The sequence below is a fragment of the Hyla sarda genome, chromosome 9 (assembly GCF_029499605.1).
Source record: "Hyla sarda isolate aHylSar1 chromosome 9, aHylSar1.hap1, whole genome shotgun sequence".
NCBI classification, from domain to species: Eukaryota; Metazoa; Chordata; class Amphibia; order Anura; family Hylidae; genus Hyla; species Hyla sarda.
The window spans coordinates 100481431-100494279 of NC_079197.1; the positions used below are offsets into that span (position 1 = coordinate 100481431).

Here is a 12849-nt window from a genome sequence, read left to right on the forward strand (position 1 = left end):
AAAAATATTTGACAATATGACATTGCACTTCTCCATTCTATTTTGTACTCCAGTTATCGGCAACACCAGAACTGTCTGCTAACTGGTCTCTCGCTTGTTGTATTGTAATAGTGTGTCTTGAGCCAAGATGGGTGCACTTCACTATAGCTGTCTGAGGTAGATTTGCAGCCTAGCACCTGCTTAAAGGGGTATTCCAGGCAAAACCTTTATATATATCAACTGGCTCCGGAAAGGTAAACAGATTTGTAAATTACTTCTATTTAAAAAAATCTTAATCCTTCCAATAGTTATTAGCTTCTGAAGTTTTCTGTCTAACTGCTCAATGATGATGTCACGTCCCGGGAGCTGTGCATGATGGGAGAATATCCCCATAGGAACTGCACAGCTCCCGGGACGTGAGTCATCAGAGAGCAGTTAGACAGAAAACAACTCCACTTCAGAAGCTAATAACTATTGGAAGGATAAAAATTTTTTAATAGAAGTAATTTACAAATCTGTTTAACTTTCCGGAGCCAGTTGATATATAAAAAAAAGTTTTGGCCTGGAATACCCCTTTAAGTCAGGACTACACCTCCCATGATGCTTTTTACAAGTCAGCAGGTGTTCAACTGGTTTTAAAGGACAGTTCATCTGTTCTTTTATGGCAGTATTTCCCAACCAGGGTGCCTCCAGGTGTTGCAGTTTTGCAACATCTGGAGGCGCCCTGGTTGGGAAACACTGTTCTATGGATTAGGACACTTCTGTGTATATAAACTGAGGGTGAATGGAAGTATAAGCTTGTCTTACATCTGTTTTACCTAAGTGCGTTGCTGGCACAGGGCTGTCTGTGTGGGTGTAGGTCAGGTTGGTGTCAGGTTCTTCCTTGTGAAGGCTGGTAGTGCTGGCTAATGCAGAGCAGACTGGTTGCAGCATTGAGTAATGCTCTGTTCTACGTACTCAGTAGTGTGCAAAATGAATCCATTGTGTACGAGCCTCATTCACTCTTCTGCCATGTTACTGATACTGGTCTGTAGACAAGGTGAATCTGTAATTCAACAGCCTGGACAGTGAAAATAACTGCACTGAGAATGGCGCTTTTGTATGGAGACCTAATTGTAGGACCGCTTTAATCCTTCCTGTTGGGGGTTTCTGAAATAACATCAATGGAGGAACAGGTTTACATTGTGTTCATCAATAGCATTTCAGAGCACTAAAAGAAACCTGTTCTGGCTCACTCCCTGGGTTACCTGAAATGTAAAATTGTGTTCGGGTCAACCTAGAGAGGAGAGGGAGGTGCTTGTGTTTTTTAATAAATATAGCATTTTTTTTTATTATTATTTTTTTTTTGTAATTTTGTTCATTAGATCTTAGACCTATAGGGATTCCCATGTGGAAAAAATCCATACCCAGAGTATGCAGAACATACTCCATGGGTGACAGAGGGGTGCAGAAGAGTGTACATGGGTGACAGGGGTGTAGAGGAGCGTACAGAGTGGTGTAGAGGAGTGTACAAAGGGGTGTAGATGAGTGGACAGAGGGGTGTAGAGGAGTGTACATGGGTGACAGAGGGGTATAAAGGAGTGTACATGGGTGTCAGGGGTGTTGAGGAGTGTACATGGGTGGCATAGGGGGTGTAGAGGAGTGTACATGGGTGATAGAGGGATGTAGAGGAGTGTACATGGGTGACAGAGGGGTATAGAGGAGTGTACATGGGTGACAGAGGGATGTAGAGGAGTGTACATGGATGAAAGAGGGGTATAGAGAAGTGTACATGGGTGACAGAGGGGTATAAAGGAGTGTACATGGGTGTCAGGGGTGTTGAGGAGTGTACATGGGTGGCATAGGGGGTGTAGAGGAGTGTACATGGGTGATAGAGGGATGTAGAGGAGTGTACATGGGTGACAGAGGGGTATAGAGGAGTGTACATGGGTGACAGAGGGATGTAGAGGAGTGTACATGGGTGACAGAGGGATGTAGAGGAGTGTACATGGGTGACAGAGGGGTATAAAGGAGTGTACATGGGTGTCAGGGGTGTTGAGGAGTGTACATGGGTGGCATAGGGGGTGTAGAGGAGTGTACATGGGTGATAGAGGGATGTAGAGGAGTGTACATGGGTGACAGAGGGGTATAGAGGAGTGTACATGGGTGACAGAGGGATGTAGAGGAGTGTACATGGATGAAAGAGGGGTATAGAGAAGTGTACATGGGTGACAGAGGGGTATAAAGGAGTGTACATGGGTGTCAGGGGTGTTGAGGAGTGTACATGGGTGGCATAGGGGGTGTAGAGGAGTGTACATGGGTGATAGAGGGATGTAGAGGAGTGTACATGGGTGACAGAGGGGTATAGAGGAGTGTACATGGGTGACAGAGGGATGTAGAGGAGTGTACATGGGTGACAGAGGGATGTAGAGGAGTGTACATGGGTGACAGAGGGGTATAGAGGAGTGTACATGGGTGACAGAGGGATGTAGAGGAGTGTACATGGGTGACAGAGGGATGTAGAGGAGTGTACATGGGTCACAGAGGGGTGTAGAGGAGTGTACATGGGTGACAGAGGGGTGTAGAGGAGTGTACATGGGTGACAGAGGGGTGTAGAGGAGTGTACAGAGGGGTGTTGAGGGGTGTACATGTGTGACAGAGGGGTATAGAGGAGTGTACATGGGTGACGGGGGGTGGACATGAGTGAGGGGGTTTAGACAGGGTTGAGAAGGTGAACAGAGGGGTGAAAAGGGTACGGTACCTTAAGCAAGCCGCCCCGCGCAGCTTGCAGTTCCACAGCAGGCACGGGAGTCCGGCGCAGGTGCAGCTCGTTCCGCCCCAGGGCACCATTTTTGGCTCACTGCGCCGCAAGGGAGAGGGGGACGTGGGGGACACAGGGAAAAGAGGGGGAAGGAGGGGAACAGAGGGGGAAGGAGGGGGACACAGGAGATGCAGGGGACGCTGTGTGCGCAGTGCGCACGCAGACTTCTCTTCCCCCCTGCGCCGTCAGGCCGGGGCAGGACATTTAAAAAAAATAATAATAATAATAAAAAAATCATGGCAAAATCACGCGGCATCATGGGCAGTGCTGAACGGCACACACGTGTGCTGCGGCACCACGGTTGGGAATCGCTGATCTAGAGAGAGTCAAAAAGCCCCAGGAGGTAGAAGCCAATTTTGAACGTGCGTGTGTGTGTATGTGAGTTCCTAATAAGCTTTCTCCAAAGCTTTGATGTGTTCACTAGCTTATATATTACAGTGGTCCCTCAACATATCATATTAATTGGTTCCCGGAGAACCATCATATGTTGAAACCATCATATGTAAAAATGGTAATTGGTTCTGGGGCCTCAGAGATATGTATTCAACATACAATGGTTCCATGGGAAACTGCTAATTTGTTCTGGGATGACCATTGTATGTGGAGTGTATGGGGAGTGTTTAACAAACCAGGGTGACTCCAGCTGTTGCACAACTACAACTCCCAGCATGCATGTACAGCCATTGACTGTCTTGGCATGCTGGGAGTTATAGTTTTGCAACAGCTGGAGGCACACTGATATGGAAACACTGATGTATGGGGTGTATAGTGTGTATATGTATTGTATGTGATGTGTGACATCGCATACAGTACTGTACAGTTCTTTAAATACCTTCAGGGGGGACAGAATATCCTCCATTACGATCCTGCCGACTACAGCTCTATAGGAAAGGAAGGGGAGGGCAGCCAGCAGCTCATTGGATGCCTGCAGCAAAATGCTGCAGGCTATTGACTATGGCTGCACTGGGGGGCGGGGCTTACACGGAGCTCACAGTGGAAGCCTGTATGAGTTAGCAGGACAGCATGTGAGTAACAGGAGGCAGAACGGGGCACACGGGGCACATTAAACAACTATCTGTCAGTTGCTGAAGTTGTCAGCGCTGTCAGATAGCTGTTTGTACGATGGCCCCGAAACACAGCAGCATCATATGTCGAGGCTGCCTTCAACATACGATGGGCTCTGAGAGGCCATCATATGTTGAAATGATCATATGTCGGGGCCATCATAAGTCGATGGGTCACATGTATATATGATTTTTTCCCACTTTGAATAATTGTGGGGCGATTGCAAGGTTTGAACAGAATCCAAGCTTAGCCATTTTCTTATTGTACCTTTTTGGATTTAGCTTACACGTAATGTGAATAAGAATGGAAGGAATAGAAGTAAAATCGGCTCATAGGAACATGACATTTGGTTGACCTCTTCTAAACTTCAGCTTTTATCCTTTAAGGTAGCTTCAAATCTTAGATTCAGAATCTTAACCAATTATTATTATTATTTATTTTTTTGCAGGAGGTTATACAAATGATGACAAGCCCCACCCAAGGGGTGAAATAGTTATTGGGGGACATAATGTTTCAATGGGTTACTTCAAAAATGATGAAAAGAGCTTAGAGGATTTCTATGTAGATGAAAACGGTCAGAGGTGGTTCTGCACAGGAGATATAGGGGAGTTTCACCCTGATGGCTGCTTGCAAATAATTGGTAAGTCGCATAGCTAACTCTAATATCCCGGCATAGATTTAATAACTGGCAGAATATAACCCCACATCATTGTGTTTCTTTACAGATAGGAAGAAGGATTTGGTCAAGTTGCAGGCCGGAGAGTATGTGTCCTTGGGCAAAGTGGAAGCTGCTTTAAAGAACTGTTCCCTCATTGACAATATATGTGCCTATGCCAACAGGTACTGGATTAGAAGGCATAACCTGATCATTAACTGTATTGGTTGACATGAACCATAATTTGTAGTAAATAGTAAAGTGATTGCAACGTGGCAATGATGAAGCAAAACTCTACATAAATATTCATTTTATGACCCTTCACTGCAGTCTGAGCAATAACTGCATGTTACCATGTGCCATAACAACCCCATATCAATATACCCTTGGATTTTTTTTTTTATCAGTGTTCTGATATGATGTCTTTGAAAACCCCTTTAATTCTACGAACACTACCTTGATGTCAATTATTGTAATGTTACGGTGTTTTGCCCAAAGGATTTTAACATGTAGCACAGCAACATTTTGTAAAGAAAGCCACCCAGGATCTAATTCTATAGTGTGGTGTTTTTTTTGACTAGTGTTTTATAAGCAGCAATTAACTTTGTTTTATAATTGGAGATGGGCTTCTGTTTACATGCATCCTATCTGGTTTTTTTAAGCTTATTTCAATTAATGTGTCAAACTAGATGATCACTGTTTCACTATTGCTAGGCGCTGTCAATATTAGCCAATCAAACTGTGCACTGAACCTGTTAAGTAACAGACTCTGCTCTGATCCATTTGTATTTTTCTTTCAAACCTTCAGTATTCTGACTGTTTATCTGTGTCCTTGGAGACACCCTCTAATCTTCTTTGTATCTTGTTTCAGTTACCAGTCTTATGTGATCAGCTTTGTCGTTCCTAATCAGAAGAAGCTAACTAGTTTAGCAGGACAGAAAGGGATCGAAGGAACTTGGGAGGAAATCTGTAACAATCCGACAATGGAGGCAGAGGTATTAAAGGAGATTAAGGAGGTAGCATCCTCAAGTAAGTAATATCCTGTTTTTTCTGTTTTGTAATACACTTAGCTGGTTATTTTTTGCCCTGAGCATAGCTTTATTCCTTCCCTGAGCGACACATCTCAGTTTTAGAACACATCACAACCATCATAAACTTAATATTTACCCTTTACCACTGTAGTTACTGTATATTTAAGCTATAACTCCTCCAGCAAGCAAATAAATCTTCAGTAGAAACACGTAACCTCTATCTTTGGTAGTGTACAAAGCAAAGTTCTTCTGCCATCTAGTGGGAAAGCTTTAAATGGCCTTTAAAACTCTTTCATATAAGATATGTGTAAGATTATCTGCTATACCTTTTAAGCTTATATGTTCTAGTAGCAGCCTTTTATTAAGAGGAGGTGTTTTTTTATCATAGGATTTACCCAGGATAATATTTGAAAGGCAAAGCAACTACTGTTTTGTCATGTGATGGGGCACATTTTGCTTTTATGTATGGTAGACCAATTGATGTGTAGAACTGTGGACAGCTGTTCACTCCCTCTATTATACACACATTGCCTACTGATGGTCAAAGAGACCTCTGTTAACCCTTTGAATTACTAAAGGCTATCCCTAGGCATGACCGCTTCTGATAATCCCCATTCTTGGTCATCTTCACTCAAAAGCTTTTGAACTAAAGATAATGTTGTTGTGTTATGTGTCAAGCATAAAGGTGTTGTCTGAGTAAATATGTAAAAGTGCTCTAGGTGGTGGAACATAAGAGAAAAACATGTTCTCACTTGCCACCAATTTCCTGATGCTGTTGTCCCTGCAACTTGTTCTGCATCCAGATACGCAGGTAATGCTTGTTCAGCCATAAAGAATTTCCTATGTGTTGTGATGCAGAAGAGAAGGCGCTGAGCAGCTGTATCAGTGGGGGATCAGCAGCAGATGAACATGTTTAATTTAGAAATGTTTACTCTGACAAGCCCTTTAAGAAGATTATTTACCTGTATTAAGACTACCTACCTGTATTAAACCAGATCTTTGTTTTGTTTGCACAGTGAAATTGGAACGATTTGAAATTCCCATTAAGGTACGGCTCAGCCCGGACCCCTGGACCCCTGAGACGGGTCTGGTTACAGATGCCTTCAAGCTGAAAAGAAAAGAACTGAAGAACCACTATCTAAATGATATTGAGCGGATGTACGGAGGAAAGTAGTTGCAAAGTTTCTACACCACTTTGGACTGTTCATTTGGATTGCTGGTTTTATTTGTCCTTGTTATATTTTGTTTTCCCCTGTCAGACTAGGGGACGCCTTTCTACAGACTGGATAAGCAGTGTATCTATGGAACTGTTTTGACTATGCATGTTTGTTTAGTTACAATTGAAGAAACCTGGTATTTATATATTTTTCTTTAATTGCACACAAGTGTAAAACCACTGACATACATGAATTCAGAAAGGATATTTATTAGAACAAAATGTGTACATACAATAGGCACCACCTTTACTTGAGATGGACAAGTCATTTATGTATTTCTAGAAATAATTGCTGGTTTATGTGTATGTGATTATATTTTGTTATGTGTATGTTCCCATTTGTTATAGATTCTGTTAAACCCTTAAAAACAAGATTAGTGTCAAGATCGTGACTCACTTCTATGGGTGACATGCTGTTGTGTATTAGCAGGACGACTGAACGCCACCTATAAAAAAAAAAAAAAAAAAAAAAAAAAAGCTCACCACCTATAATCAGACCCTTAGCTGTAGTCTTTTAACAGGACTTTTTAAAATCATGACCTCAACAGGCCATTATATTGTCACTGAGTCTTATTTTACCAGGTTGATCGAACAGCTTGTCAGCAACCAATCAGTGCTCAGCTTTCAGGTTAAAGCTACTAACCCTTTAACCCCTTGGAGCCATCAGTTGGACATTTACAGCTAATACCCTGCTACAATAGCCAGGATCAGAGAGAACTACAGCACTGACTGTTTAACACCTTAGATGTTGCAGTCAGTAGTGACCACAGCATCTAAGTAGTTAGAGTAAGGAAGCTCTTGGTCAACCCATTGTACAGGTAGCATTGCAGTTTATATCAGTGATCGAATAATCTCATGGTCAAGTCCACTGGTTTGGCTCTTGGCATATGATGCAAAAACACAACACAAACACTTCAAAAGTGCTTTATTGTACGCAAGTGGTAACACATTAAAAACTGTATATATTTTTTATTTCCAACATAAATCAGACCTAAAAATATGGAAAATTTGTTTACATCATGAAGCTAGAACTGCCTTTTGTGCCAAGAGGTGAAAGCTGTGCTGTGAGGGGCTGCTATGGGCAATACAATCTTTAGACTTTTTTGATGAATAAAGGGGTTATCCAGGATTAGAGAGATTCTTTAACACCTCCACACCTGCCCTCGTGTTGTGTGTGGTATTGCAGCTCAGTTATAATACCACACAAAATCTGAGGACAAATATGGTATTTTAGGAAGAAGCTTTGCTACAGGAAAAAAATATTAAATTTAAGTTCTACTCTGATCTCCCTTTTAAGAAGCCAGGTGAGCATAAATATAGATAACTTAATGGTAGGTTCCATTTAGATACTGCCTGAACCAGGACAGCATAACATACTGATGGGCGCTCTTATCAGACTATGTTCTGTATAACATCATCCATGAACAGGGCTCCAAGTCATTGGTGCGGACCCCAGCAGCTTGATTAATAAATCTTATTTGCAATTCGGGAAAGATTTATCAGTCACGGTCGTCAGACCACCCTAATGTCTGAGCCCTGTTCCCAGCAGCATGAAACTAGTGACAAGTCCCTTTTTAATACATCTATTTTTAAAAATCTCACTGGGACGTCTTCAGCAAACCTAAAATATAATTGTCTGGGTGCCTGAATGGTCGCCCTGCAGTTTTTATAGTGCATTCCTAAACATATACATTGCAGTCCTTAATAAAAAAATAACCCTTATTAGCACCAAGACAACGAAACCAAGCAAACATGTGCGTACCATTTGTCGAATGAATATGTATACCTTTTATATGCTGTTACTTGTAAGCCACTACATATCTGGACTGCCATTATTCCCATCATGCTACTTTATATCATGTACTTCAATCCATTTCATATGGGAGGATGACTAGATTTAAACCAAAATATCCCAAAGATAGGAGTGTAAAACTACGGGTGTTACTAAAATAAATCACTAGAATGTTTCTTTTATCCATTGTGTGTATATATATATATATACTGGAAACTCGACATGTATTGTGCATTGAGATAATCCATGGTTATTAGGGGCTGCTGCACTGCTGGCTATATAGGCCAACAATTCTCCCTAGGATTTCTCTATGGATTTTATTTTTACACTGTTTCCTATGACATAATGTTGGTAACCATCTGTAGTTAGTGGTTTACATGGAAAACATATACTGTAAACAGGGTAAGGCTAGCTGAGAACCACAACCCCCAGTATGCCCTGCCAGTGGCTGGAAAGATCTTGGCTAGACTCTACTCTGCTTAAAAAAAAAAAATGGTTAAAAAAAAGTGATGCCTCTTGATTCAATGTACCTTGCACTTTTTTCTTACATTAATTTAGTGGTGTTGAAATGCTTTGTACAGTTGTCGGCTAGCCGCTTAACGTGTACCTTTTTAAGATCTTAAAGTATTTATTAGGGAGAATCTATTTTGAAGCTTATTTAAAAATCCTCTGTATATGATGACCACAAATAAGTCTTTGTATTGTCACTGTATGAAGGTGATGGGTTATGGGGAATTCTTTTGTATACATTGTTGTTGTCGGGAAATTGCTGTTATTTTGCTGTCTTCTGTGGCCATTATTGGCTATAATATTTTGGCTGTATTTCATTGTAAAGCTGTGGACCGGTTCAGACAATCTAGGGTGCCAGTTACATAGTGTTAACTAGACTTATGGTTAGCGAGACACAGGCTACTAAATTATGTGTTAAAGTCAAATGATAAAAATGACTCTAGGCTCGTTCCCTGCCATCTTGTCATGTCAGTTGTGATAAAGGTTGGCTAGTTTATCATAAATAAATTGATAGTTAAATGGAAACAAATGGTATATTATACAGTATTCAGATCTTCCTTTTCTATGTTCTCCCATATTCTCACTTCTAAAAAAGCCAGCCTAGATTTATTTCTATAAAAACCTGATCAATCCTGCAGGCTGACATGGTATGACTACCACCAATCTACTGTTCTGTCATTTTAAGACCCAATAGTTACTAGAAATACATGGAACTTATCATGCAACATTTTGAAGAGGAAAAGGCATGTATAACTGGCAGGTCTTCAAAGAAGACCTTTCTGTTCTCCAGACCTGTCTATTTTAGTAACTTTCTCATATTCCTCATCACATAATGTTTCTCATAGAGGCGCTTTGTTGTTGCTCTGTTATTCCATATACTAGTCTTGGGTCATACATAGTGGTAGCCATCTTACTGCTCCCCCCTTCGGCAGGGAAGTGGTAGTCTGAAATCAGGTCAACCATGGAGGCTATATTAAACTATTCCCAACTATCTGCATTAGTTTACTAGAAGTAATTATTGAATATCTGGCTCTGGTAATGTTACTAGTTGCTTGTGTGACTGGTTCAATCTAAAAAAATGGCTGCGTCCACTGTATCTAGGGGATTCACACTGTGCATGAAAAACAGTCAACCAATTCTCTGATAAGGGAACTGTATTGTATTACTGCCACAAAAGGGACCACTACAATCTGTATGGAGAGGCTTGTATGGTTGTGTATTTTTCTGAACATATCAAGATATTTAAGTCTTTTTGCTATCTGTTAATTTATTACTGTCATTTTCCAGCTTTGGATGGTTCTCGTAGAACAGAAGTGAACCTGTCAGTAATACATTTATAAGGTTTTGAAATGTTTTATTGATTTGTGTGTTCTTTTTTTGAGAGATCTATATATGTGTATATATATATTTTTTTTGTATGGACTAATTTATGACAAAACTGCCTTTTTCTGTGTTTTCATTGTATAGGCCATATTCTGTTCTGCCTCAGGATTAATACCTCCATTGAGGACAGGCAAGAGAATATTGGCTTGAGCAAGGATGAATAAAATGGTTTCCTTTTTGGTTACAAAGCAAGAATGTGTTACGTGTCTCTGTGAAATAAAGTGCACCAACTAATTCTATATGGCACACTGTTAGTGTATGATCAGAGGACTGGAATTCTGCAGATTTTCTGTAGAATTGTTGTGGACAAGACAAGGATTTGTCAGGAAACTGTCAAATTACATACTGGCGTGTCCACACTCTGACAGGCACGGGCCCTATTCATTTCAATGGCTCGAGCATAGTCTACTATTGCCGTTGGGTCTTTTTCCAAACGTATCTGAGCTTTGTCTCTGACTTAAATGGGGACTGTCATTTGCAAAAACTTTATATATAATGTAGTTAATAACATGAGTATTTGCATTATACATGGTATCTTGTCCTTGCAGCTATTGCCCTTGTGTCCCTGTGCAGAGACAAAATACAGGAAGTGAGGGCAGATAAGCAGGGTTTTGTGCACTGAGGCTCTATGACATGCCCCCGGCTCACACAGCAGGCTGGTTAACAAGTCAGGAGCCTGTACTAAGCCTTGTTTGTCCTGCTCACACTTCCTGTATTTTGTCCCAGCTGTGAGACACAGGCAGTAGTTGCAGGGACAAAGCAGCATTTTTTTTCACCCCAAATTTTTTTTAAACCAATGTATAGTACAAATACACATATTGGGGGAGATTTATTGAAACCTGTCCAGAGGAAAAGTTGCTGAGATGCCCATAGCAACCAATCATATAGCTTCTTTCATTTTTGAAAAGGTGTCTGAAAAATGAAAGCAGCAATTTAATTGGTGGCTATGGGCAACTAAGCATTTTTTCCTCTGGACGGGTTTTGATAAATCTCCCCTATAATGTTTATCATCTACAGTATTTACCGTATTTTTCCCCGTATAAGACGCACTTTTTCTTCCCCAAAACTGGGGGGAAAAAGTCGGTGCTTCTTATACGGCGAATACACCCCTATCGCGGCGGTCCCTGCTGCCATCAACGGCCGGGACCCGCGGCTAATACAGGACATCACCGATCGCGGTGATGTCCTGTATTAACCCTTCAGACGCGGCGATCAAAGCTGACCGCCGCGTCTGAAGGGAAAGTGACACTAACCCGGCTGTTCAGTCGGGCTGTTCGGGACCGCCTCGATTTCACCGCGGCGATCCCGAACAGCCCGACTGAATAGCCGGGTTAGTGCTTACAGGACACCGGGAGGGACCTTACCTGCCTCCTCAGTGTCTTCTCCGTTCAGGGATCCCCTGTATGGCCGGCGCTCTCCTTCCTCGTCATCACGTCGTCGCATACGTGCGTCGGCGTGCGTAACGACGTGATGGCGGCAACGGAGAGCGAGGATACCCGGCCGGCAGCAGAAACGTTCCAGAGCGACCGGGACACGGCGACAGCGATGGAGCGACATCCAGGGCAGCGGTGACGGGTCCGGAGCGGCGGGGACACGTGAGTATTACCTCCTATGCAGTGGTCTTCAATCTGCGGACCTCCAGATGTTGCAAAACTACAACTCCCAGCATGCCCGGACAGCCAACGGCTGTCCTGGCATGCTGGGAGTTGTAGTTTTGCAACATCTGGAGGTCCGCAGGTTGAAGACCACTATTGGGTTCAAAATCTTTATTTTTTTTAGATTTTGCCCCTAAAAATTGGGTGCGTCTTATATGCCGGTGCGTCCTATAGGACGAAAAATACGGTACATTTTTTTTTTTTTTGCTAAATGACAGGTACATTTTAAGTGCTGCCAACCACACTTTTCAATTTGAGCCAAAACTTGTATGTGCTCGGAAAATGAAAGCGTATTATATACACATGTTTGTGTCTGTATTACAAATGAAAGCCCCTGCCTGACTGTTTGACAGCTGTGTTCAGGTCATCAGAACTGCGGTCACAAATTCAAAATGATTTCGGTAACATGCTCATGTGAGGCGAGCCTTATAGTGATTATGCCCTTTGGAACCAAGGAATATATGGATGCCTTTTCCTTTTTAATCTAATGCAGTTGGTGCCAACAAACTCCTCTACCTTGGATAGAGTATTTAGCTTGAGAACAAAGACAGAAAACTGAAACTGCCCTACTTTAGCTTCAAGTTGGCATATACATACAGTTCATACACTCTACGTCAAATAGACAAGCAAGCAGGTTTGTAGTAAAGATTGTCTACTGGGGTAGTCTTCTCAAAAAGGCCAATATACTTTCAAGATGGAGGAATTAAGATTCCATGAGAGAAAAATGGAGGATGGGGATGATGTCACGACCTAAGGTTTCTCA

General features: G+C 41.9%; 1 protein-coding gene across 3 annotated transcripts in view; it reads left to right on the forward strand.

The window, feature by feature from the left end:
- ACSL4 (acyl-CoA synthetase long chain family member 4) overlaps positions 1–9918 on the forward strand; it is an 83460-nt gene extending 73542 nt beyond the window's left edge. For all 3 annotated transcript variants that reach the window (XM_056541069.1, XM_056541070.1, XM_056541071.1), the window contains exons 13-16: positions 4293–4484; positions 4570–4684; positions 5371–5528; positions 6547–9918. In XM_056541069.1, the coding sequence (XP_056397044.1) occupies positions 4293–4484; positions 4570–4684; positions 5371–5528; positions 6547–6704 (623 nt within the window). In that variant the 3' untranslated portion in view covers positions 6705–9918. The remainder of the gene's footprint in view (positions 1–4292; positions 4485–4569; positions 4685–5370; positions 5529–6546) is intronic.
- The last annotated feature ends 2931 nt before the right edge of the window (positions 9919–12849 follow it).